This window comes from Phoca vitulina, unplaced genomic scaffold (genome assembly GCF_004348235.1).
Source record: "Phoca vitulina isolate PV1807 unplaced genomic scaffold, GSC_HSeal_1.0 scaffold20, whole genome shotgun sequence".
NCBI lineage: Eukaryota > Metazoa > Chordata > Mammalia > Carnivora > Phocidae > Phoca > Phoca vitulina.
Window position 1 is genome coordinate 11,515,709 of NW_022589723.1, and position 10,464 is coordinate 11,526,172.

The 10,464-nt window shown below is 41.9% G+C and overlaps 1 protein-coding gene across 1 annotated transcript; it reads left to right on the forward strand.

The window, feature by feature from the left end:
- Positions 1 to 150: 150 nt before the first annotated feature.
- Positions 151 to 10,393, forward strand: CCNDBP1 (cyclin D1 binding protein 1). Its single transcript, XM_032417797.1, has 11 exons — positions 151 to 356; positions 532 to 591; positions 857 to 936; positions 3,636 to 3,717; positions 4,472 to 4,568; positions 4,984 to 5,057; positions 5,822 to 5,898; positions 6,374 to 6,654; positions 8,166 to 8,226; positions 9,437 to 9,483; positions 9,739 to 10,393. Exons 1-11 carry the CDS (start codon positions 248 to 250, stop codon positions 9,851 to 9,853), a joined length of 1,083 nt encoding a protein of 360 aa, XP_032273688.1. The 5' UTR covers positions 151 to 247; the 3' UTR covers positions 9,854 to 10,393.
- Positions 10,394 to 10,464: the final 71 nt, after the last annotated feature.

A 10,464-nucleotide genomic window follows, 5' to 3' on the forward strand; every position in this document is an offset into this window, starting at 1 on the left:
GTTGCGTCTGTGACCAGGGTTTTGGGAGCGGGAGGGGGCGGGGCCGGACAACCGGAGCGGAAGAAAGGCGTGGCCCGGCCTCGGGAGATCGGAAGGGGTGTGGCGGGGGCTCTGGGGCGGGGCCGGGCGGGTTGTTGCCGGAAACGAACCCTGGTCTGTGACTCCCGGAAGTTAAGCGCCTACGGCAGTGCGGCCCTGGCAGCTTCCGTGGCCGCTTTTGTCTGGAGGTTCCAGGCGATCTACTGAGATGGCCAGCGCAGCTGCACCTACAGCCGCAGTGCCCACCCTAGCTCCGCCTTTGGAGCAGATCCGGCACTTGGCAGTGGAGCTGCGGTTACTCCTGCCTGGAGTGCGGGGTAAGCTGACGCCCTTGAGACGGGCGACGGCAGGGGCGGGCTTGGTTCGGGAAGAGGCCGGCTGTGGCGCGGGCGGGGGCGGGGGCACGAGCGGAGGAGGTGGGGGCTGGGGGTGGCTCCGCTTACCTGTGCTCTTCCTTTTGCCACCGCCCGACCGACATGCTAAACCCACTAGTCGGAGAAGCCCGAGAGACCACCAAGGAGTTTAATCCTGAGACGTTTTGGAGGAGACTCAGTGAGTGCCTCTCCTGTTGGGGACTTAGCATTTCTCATCCTTCCAGTGTACCCACCCCTTTCCCTCCCGCTTTTACCCCCGCCGCATCCTCTCAGTGGGGATACTTCACCTTACCCATCCTTTGTGCTTCGGAGTTTGGGATATGAAACATTGATTTTGGGAGGTGTTTTTGAGACGTCTCAGCCGGTAAGGCTGGCATCTTCAAAGCCCATGCAGCAGCTGCAGGCTCATCCTTTTGGCACTAACGTATTGGCTCTTCCCTCAGACGCGGCAGCTGTGAACGTGTCAAGGGAAGCCACGACTCTGACTGAAGTCTTCTCTCGAGTGCCACTGCCCTCTCCACAGGTGGGCTGTACTTTCCTGGAAATCTTGTGCTGCATCGTTCATTAGGAATCCAGTCACTTTCTTTCCACCTTTTACACTCAAGCCAGGGCATTTATTTTCCACACCTGTCAGATAGGATTGCCGTTCTCAGAGGATTGCGGTGAAGGCCAAATTGCCAAGTGCGGTACCTGGCACGGCGTAGGCAGGTTCTAAATAGGTATCCGTTCAATCTGCGGTTCATCCTGGTTATTTCCTTTCTGATATATATTTTTTAAACACTCGCTGTTTGCTAGGTGTTTTCACATACGTGATTCCCATCTGACAGATGAGTAAGCAGCCTTAGAAACTCAGGTTAAGGTAAATAAGCAGTGGAGCTGGGATTGAATTAGGGTCTATGATGTCTAAACTACACCTTTTCTGTTATACTACATAATACCCTTTTGTATCGAATTACTTTATGTTTAATCAGTAACATATGTATACAGTATAAAATTCAGAAGATGTTAACGTTAAATGTGCTAAAAAGTTTATATTTCCCCTCCCCAGTTACTTTTGTGTTATTCCATATATATTCGATGCATATACACACTTATGTGTATATGCCTGCTTTTTTACACAAATGATAGGATACCATAAACACTTTTCTGGACCTTCCTTTAAAAAAAATCGACAACATGGATTGCACATTGATTCTTAGCACATAAAAAGTTGCTCAGTTCTTTGTAATGCTACATGGTATTCAGTAGAGTGGATATAACCATAATTTATTTAACCAATACTTCATGTGGACATTTAAGCTCTTTCCAACTTGTAACTATTATAAACAGTGCTGTGGTAAATTGCCTAGGACAATCTTTGTTTGTATGTGTATCAGAAAAAAAAAAAAATTCCCAGAAGTGGAATTGCTGGAAAAGGAATTTATGCATTTTTATTTTTTATTTTATTTTTTTAAAAGATTTTATTATTTGAGAGAGAGTGCGAGCACAAGCAGGGGGAGTGACAGGTAGAGGGAGAAGCAGGCTCCCGCTGAGCAAGAAGCCCGATGCGGGCTTGATCCCAGGACCCTGGGTCACGACCTGAGCTGAAGGCAGATGTTTAACTGACTGAGCTACCCAGGCGCCCCTGCATTTTTATTTTTAAAAAGATTTTATTTATTTATTAGAGAACACGAGTGATGAGGAGGGGCAAAGGGAGAAGCAAACTCCCCGCTGAGCAGGGAGCCCAACTCTGGGCTCAGTCTCAGGACCGCAAGATTATGACCCAAGCCAAAGACAGACGCTTAACTGACTGAGCCACCCAGGCACCCCAAATGTATGCATTTTTAAATAACCTGTTACTGTAAAACTGATGAAAGTAAACATGTTGGCTATGACCAGGTATGCTTTATGCCGTTTTTCTAGAACTAGGTATACTTAATTCAGAAGTAAGGTTATTTTAAAATGGCGTATTCATTGCCTTATTTGGTTTTCATAATCAGTAGTTTCATTCTTTTTCAATCTATATATCCAGATGTTTTGAAATGAAAAAATATTCTTTTGCTGCACCTATAATGATAAACTCTCCCCCTATTGACCCCAGAGATCTATGATGAGAAAATAAGAAATGAATTGTTTGAGAGCATTTTAAAAGCTTTGTGCAAGAAAGTCAATATTTATTTTAAAGGGAGTAATATTACCTTATTTTTCTTATCTGTTGCCTCCTTTCTTTCAGATATACTCAGGACTTGTTGCTAGAATTCAAAGCTAATGGGATACCATGAGGAGGTAGCATAGTATTATTTTTCTGTACATGCTCAGGACAGTGGTTTCATTCATAGGTGAAAAGTTTTAGTTTTATTTGAATTATATGTATTTGAATGACGATTGTTTCTTAGGATCTTAGCACGTTAGTTTACTGAAGAATGGCTTTTTTTTAATTAATTTTTTTTTTATGTGTTTGGATGTTGAAGCAATGTCACATTGCCATAAAAACTTTTAAACACTTACTCTCAGTCACTGTGCTTATCCACCATCCCAGACTGGTAACTGTTCAGAGACTGGCACCAATCTGTGGACCACATTTTATGTAGCACTGGCTTAGAATTTAGCGGAAAAGTGAGGACAAGGAAGATAGGAGAAAGTCAGTGACTGCTTAGAAGGAAAATAGTCAACATTGAGCAATGTAGAGTCTATGCTAATTACCTTTAGATATATTGTGATTCTGTTAGAGAGAGAGATCAGACACCTGGCTAATGGTCTAAGGGTTGGCAAACTTTTCTCTAAAAAGTCAAATAGTAAATATTTTAGGCTTTGCAGGTGAACTAGTTAACTTCGTCCTTGTAGTGTGAACACAGCTGGAGGTAATACGTAAACAAGAGTGTGGCTGTGTGCCAGTAACACTTTATTTATAAAAACTGGCAGTGGGCCATAGTTGCCAGCTCCTGGTCTAAGATATGATGAATACCTCACAGCGGATCATGAGTATCTCAGGACGTAGAGTATTAGGAATAAGTTTTTCCTGCTGTTTCTTAATGTTTTATTGAGTTGTCCCCTCATTCTCTGGTGTCCAGCTAACTCCTCTGTGCTATGTGGCGGGAACAGCACAAGGCCTAAGTCATAATGGGACTACAGAAAATGTTTGTAGATCATGCTGTACAGACATCTGCTCTCTTTTACAGTAGATGGGCTGATGAATCTAATCCATTTTTTTTTTCATTCTGAAATTGATCCATCACCTCATAGGAAACCCAGAGGTTCTGTGAACAAGTGCGTGCTGCCATCACGGCAGTCATTGCAGTATACTATTCACTTCCCAAGGATCAGGGTAAGCCACTGTGTACACAGAAATGTTTGGTTTATAGGGTAGATCTTTGCTAATATAACAGCTTATGTCTTGAGACTTTTCCCTTGTCCTCAATTTGAGCATGTAATGTAACTTTCTCTCATAAAACCCTCTCACGGATAATCTTAGAGCATCCATAAATAAGCCTTTATGCTAAGGTATGGATGCTGTGCCACCATCTTCCCTGCTTTGCCTGACTCTAAGGCTTTTAATTCTCACTGGCTCCTCCCTCTCTAACCCATTCTAACCACTACAGATGCTGGATCTATAGGGGCCTCCCCAGTCTCCTCCACCCATATTACATCACACCCTGTTTCTGAGCTCCCTTACGGTTAAGTGAGCTCCAGCTCTGCCCGTAGATTAATGCTTTGATTATAATTGTGACAAAATTATAAATGAATACATGTCTCATGGATCTTCAGGGTTAGTCACAGATGGTTTAAACTTCAAGTGTTTCATCCACCGTTGTCAAGGGACCATTGACCTTAATGAATGGATACATGCTGTCCTGGAAAGATTTTGTTCCTGATCTCTCTTGGAGAACAGTACTCAGGAATGGTGGGAGGAGCAAGAAAATGACATGGGGAAATACATAAGACCTGAGTTTTGTGTTGGCACTGCAATTAAAGCATGTGGGTGTGCATTACCTCAAGTTCTGAAGGGTTTAAATGCTCAAGAAAGCAGATGGTGACTTCTGGAAAGAAGACCAGGCTACTTAGTCTTTGGGTTTCTTCAGGAATCACCCTGAGAAAGCTGGTACGGAATGCTACTCTGGACATCGTAGATGGAATGGCTCAACTTGTGGATGTGCTTTTCATTACTCCAGCTCAGAGGTAGTAATGCCACAGTTGGGGTTATCAGTTAATGGGGTTTCTTGCTTCAGGGAGGGAAAAAAAAATCATTTTCTTTTCTTTTTTTTTTTTTTTTTTAAAGATTTTATTCATTTATTTAATTGACAGAGAGAGACAGTGAGAGAGGGAACACAGCAGGGTGAGGGGCAGAGGGAGAAGCAGGCTTCCTGCAGAGCAGGGAGCCTGATGGCGGGGCTCGATCCCAGGACCCTGAGATCATGACCTGAGCCGAAGGCAGACCCTTAACCAACTGAGCCACCCAGGCGCCCCCCCCCCCAAAAAAACTCATTTTCCCAGCAAAGTTACTAACAGCTGAGAATGATGACTAACAGGAAGGAGCTTTTTAGGAGAGAAGAACCTTGGTTATTGATATACCCTTATTGATTCCTTTCTCCAGCCCAGAGAACGGTGACCTTATTTCCTATAACAGTGTCTGGACTGCATGCCAGCAGGTGCCTCGGATACCAAGAGGTGGGTGAGAGTGGGAAACAGGCCACTGACTCTGCTGGCCAAAGCAGACAGTTCTCTCCTATCTAGTTTCTAGTTTTGTAGCATGGATGTATTTTAACTTATAGTTTAGTAGAATACATATAGTTTACCACCAACATAAAAAGATAAGTATTAATATTTTTTCTCAGTGTTCTTAGTTCTCATACTTTTTTTAGCCCTTTTTCTGGGGCCCTATCTTGTTGAACAAATGTGGTTTGTTCTACTGGTCCTGCCCAGGACACACTGAAGCACTTCTGAGGTGGTGCCAGCTGGGTCAAAAGCAGTGTTCGTCCAAGAGGACGTTGATGAGAAATATCGTGTGACCATTTTTTTTTTTCTAAGATTTTATTTATTTATTTGAGAGAGAGTAAGAAAGAGGGAGAGCACGTGGTGGGGCGGCAAAGGGAGAGAGAGGAACAGACTTCCAGCTGGGCAGGGAGCTCAACATGGGGCTCGATCCTAGGACGCTGGGATCATGACCTGAGCCCAAGGGAGATGCTTAACCAACTGAACCACCCACGCACGCCTCGTGTGTCCATTTTATTTCTTTTTGTGGTTAACGATGAAAAGCTTTTTAACTCCTATCTGGGTACCTAGACGATGGGTATTAGAAAAATTTTACATTAAACCACTGCTCTTGTTGACTATCCTGGTTACTCTCCTCAAATGGGAACACAATTGGTTGTCATTTGCAGACTTGACAGGTTTCTTCTTTTATTCTAGTGCTTTCTGATTTTCCCTCATAGATAACAAAGCTGCGGCTCTTTCAATGCTGACGAAGAGTGTGGATTTTGTGAAGGATGCACATGAGGAGATGGAGCAGGTGAGGGTAGATGAGAATATAAAGAAAGGAGATGGCCTGGGCGCCTGGGTGGCTCAGTCGTTAAGCGTCTGCCTTCGGCTCAGGTCATGATCCCAGAGTCCTGGGATTGAGCCCCACATCGGGCTCCCTGCTCCTCCCTCTCCCACTCCCCCTGCTTGTGTTCCCTCTCTCGCTATGTCTTTCTCTGTCAAATAAATAAATAAAATCTTCAAAAAAAGAAAGGAGGTGGCCTAAGCATTGACTCAATTAAGTCCCATCCTCACTCCTGAATTTCGACTCCCATCTCCTACCCTATGCCATTGTGTGCTTTAGTGCCATTCCCCTCTGTCCATTGCTGGGCTAGGAGAGTGAGAATGGGGTTTATGAAGTGAATCAAGTCTGTGGCCATTGCTTAAATACCTGGCTGATGTTTTGGGATAACTCAGACATGATGCTGAAAGTATAACAGGCTCTTTTTTTTTTTGGCATGTCTTAGGCCGTGGAAGAATGTGACCCATACTGTGGCCTCTTAAATGACACTGAGGACAATCCTGACAACCATGGTGATGAAGAGGATGATGGGTTGGGGTGTCCAAACAATCGGGACTTATATTGGTCAGAGGAAGATCAAGAGCTCATAATCCCATGCCTTGCACTCGTGAGAGCATCCAAAGCCTGCCTGAAGAAAATCCGGATCTCAGTGGCAGAGAATGGGAAGAAAGATCAGGTGGCCCAGCTGGACGACATTGTGGATATTTCTGATGAGATTAGCCCTAGGTAAGCGGCATCCCCACTTGAAACATGTGAGCAGCAGCATATTTTAGCTTGTGCTGTCACCCCAGGCTTTTCCTCCAGTTTTTTATTTTGAAAATATTCAACCTATAGGAAAGTTGAAAAAATATTGTAGTAAACACCCACATATCTTTCATCTAGATTCACCTGTTGTTCACACATGGTTTTCAATATTGGTTCATTTCTCTATGGATAGATGTGCCATTTTCCTCCTGAACCATTTGAGAGTAAGTTGCAGACATCAATGACATTTCACCCCTAAATACTTCAGCACTTATCTCCTAAGAACAGACATTCTTATTATTACATCCAAGAAATTTAACATTGAATAGAATAATAATTAATATTCAGATTTTCCCATTTGTCTCTCAAATGTATTGTATAGCCTTTTTTTTTTTTTTTTTTAACCCAGGGTTCTGTCACAGTGTCACATTACATTTGGTTGTCATCTTTGCAGTCTGGTTTGGTTGTAGTTTCTTGCAACTCTAATAGTCCCTGTCCTTTTTAGTATTTTTTGACATTGACTTTTTAAAGAATCTAGGTCAGTTGTCTTACAGAATATCCAAAAAGTCTGAATTCATGTGATTGTCTTTTTCATGATTATAGATTATATTCAAGTTAAATATTTTTTTGGCAAGGATATCACATACTTGAGTGTTTTGTGCTTCTCATTGCATCATATGGGGGAGGCACGTAATGTTAGTTTGTCCCGTTATTGGTGGTACTAAATTTCATCACTTGGTTAAAATAGTGCCCACTTGAGTGGCGTTCCATGGATAAACTCCACTTGCATCAGTTATTAAATTAATGGTTTCAGATCCTCCCATTTTTTTTTTTTTAACATTTTTATTTATTTATTTGACAGAGAGATAGCACAGATAGGCAGAGTGGCAGGCAGAGGGAGAAGCAGGCTCTCCGCTGAGCAGGGAGCCCGACGCGGGGCTCGATCCCAGGACCCTGGGATCATGACCTGAGCCGAAGGCAGATGCTCAACGACTGAGCCACCCAGGCGCCCCTGGATCCTCCCATTTTTAAAAAATATTTTAGAGAGAGCAGTGAGCAGGGGAGCACGGGGGTGGGGCAAAGGGAGAAGGAGAAGGGAAACAGACTCCCCACTGAGCACGGAGCCCAGAGGGGTGGGGCTCGATCTCCAGACTTGGACTCAGAAATCGTGACCTGAGCCAAAACCAAGAGTCAGACTCCTAATCCACTGAGCCACCCAGGTGCCCCCAGATCCTCCCATTTTTAACTGAATCATGTCCTATCGTATGGACCAAGGGAGTTCCCCGCCCCCCCCAGCTTCCTAGTGAAATGGGGTATGTATGTGTTTAGTAAGTATCAGTTGAATTGATTCTGGTTACCCAATTTAAGGAATTGAGAGGCATTTATGGGACAGTTAGGTTCTCCCTGGTCACATCCTTAACTGTGTACTGGAAACCACCCAGTTGAGCTTTGTTCCTTTTTTGTTAATGGTTATTTTTGCTTTCTGCCCTTAGCGTGGATGATTTGGCTCTGAGCATATATCCACCTATGTGCCACTTGACTGTGCGAATCAATGTAAGTACCAGCTTTGAGGGAATAGCTACTGACCTAACTGGTAGGATTTCACTAACCACTAGTATTTCCTTTAAGCTATAGGGAATATATTTATTTGTTACATTTGGATGCAAGTACAACAATAATGTCACAATTCTTACATGTATTTCTGCTCGATAAATATTTACTGAAGCCATGAGTCTTGGTAGTACTCTCTTCCATAACCACTTGGGTAATCACTTAGAAGAACCCAAAGACCTTAGAAAATGCTACTTTGAAAAGAAAGTCTGAATTACCACAGTACTTTAGGATCCTATTAATCTAAAGTCATTAAGTTTCTGAATTCTGGTGTAGGCAAAAATACATGTCCAGAAACATACTCTGTTCTAATATAAACACATTGGGTGATTTAACTACAGAGGGTCAAGCTCTTTATAAAAATCTGGTTTTATTGTATTTTTTCAAGTCCTGGGTACTGTGCTAGAGAGAATTCTCTTGTCTTCTTTTTAGAGATTCAGATTATCTCCACAGTTATTGGAAAGAGAAGTAAAACTGCCAAATGGCTTATATCTTACATTCAGAATTATCAATCCTAGAAATATTTGATAAATTAGATGGTGGAAATTAAATTCATCAAATGTTTCTTCACAGTATGTGAACACCTTAAAGTAGAATAGGATCCTTTTGGTGTTAACTTTTTCTTTCCACATCCACTTTTTAAAAATTGACTTCCTAAGAAATAAACATCTTTAGCAATATGCCTTGCCAGTTACCCCAAATAAAAATTTTAAAATGTGTAACATATATTGGTGGCATACGTATGTCCTCATGTTATCTTGTTATTCGTGTGCTTAAAATTCTGTACATAGGTTTTTTTTTGTTTTTTGTTTTTTTAAAAGGAACACAGTTTCTGCTATATATTTGGAGCTATCCGCAGTTGGGGTAAATTCAGGTTATAGTCTTTTTCTAGTTTTTTAAATTTAAAAGTATTAAAAAATTTAAAAAACTTATAGGAATGTTATAGCAACAATATTAATAGGATTTTGTAAATAGAGAAGAATCCTGTAATCCTACCACCCTAATCTAATCAGAATTTTTGTTTTTGCAGTTTCCTTCAAGGTTGTTTTTTTTTTTTTTTAAAGTTCATTACTTGAGTCTTTTAATATATCTTAGCTCTCCTTCCCTTTTTATGTGGGGCTCAGGGTGAGTAACTTCTTTGTTTCTTTTCTAGTCTGCGAAACTTGTATCTGTCTTAAAGAAGGCACTTGAAATTACTAAGTGAGTATGAGGACTTCTCATCAAATAGCTTTTTTGAGAATAAACCCATCCAGTCATTCTCAATTCCTAAAGCCCCATTTCAAGAAGTGGAAGAAGGTGGGTGTGGTGTTTTCTTTCTACTTCAGTTGTGGAGCAGCTAAGTTTCTACAAAGAAATTTGCCTTGTCTTACTAGTTTCCTCTGTGCTCCCTGTTGAGAGTAGATTTTCCCTTGACAGTGTAAATTTAACTTCTCTTTCTCCCCATTCCATTTGCAGAGCAAGTCATGTGACCCCACAGCCAGAAGATAGTTGGATCCCTTTACTCATTAATGCCATTGATCATTGCATGAACAGAATCAAGGAACTCACTCAGAATGAACTTGAATTGTGAGTTTTCAGACTCATTTGTAGTCTCCTCTCTCCTTACCATCACAGGTAGCCTCTGATGTCTTCTTTTAAAATGGGGCTAGAATGCTCTCTGGATCAAAAGGGAATTCCTGTCCAAATTTGTCAAGAGACATTATTACCAAAGATTGTTGGTTAGGACAGACTGACAATTATTTATAAACTATACGAGTATGTTATCTTTTTCTGTGCTAGATTCAGATGGTAATTGCATGAGTTTGTGTTCCTGAATTGCCTTTCAGAGATTCGTGTAGAAGCTGCCTTATTCCCTATTTGCTATAAAGTGTGTTTCATTGTTAAACATGTTGATAGTCTTAATAAAATGCTGACCTGCCGGTAGTTCAATAAGTACCCTTCCAGAGTTTCTTTCTACCAGAAATACAGTGGGTTGAGACTAGCACATTGCTCTTTCATTTGGATTTATAGGTCTAAACGTCTGATTCTGATCAGAACTGTATTTAGAATAAAAACACCTGACTTTATTTTTATTTATTTTTAAGATTTTTATTTATTTATTTTGAGAGAGAGAGAGAGCATGAGCAGAGGGGGTGGGCAGAGGGAGAAGCAGACTCCCCGCTGAGCAAGGAGCCCAGTGCG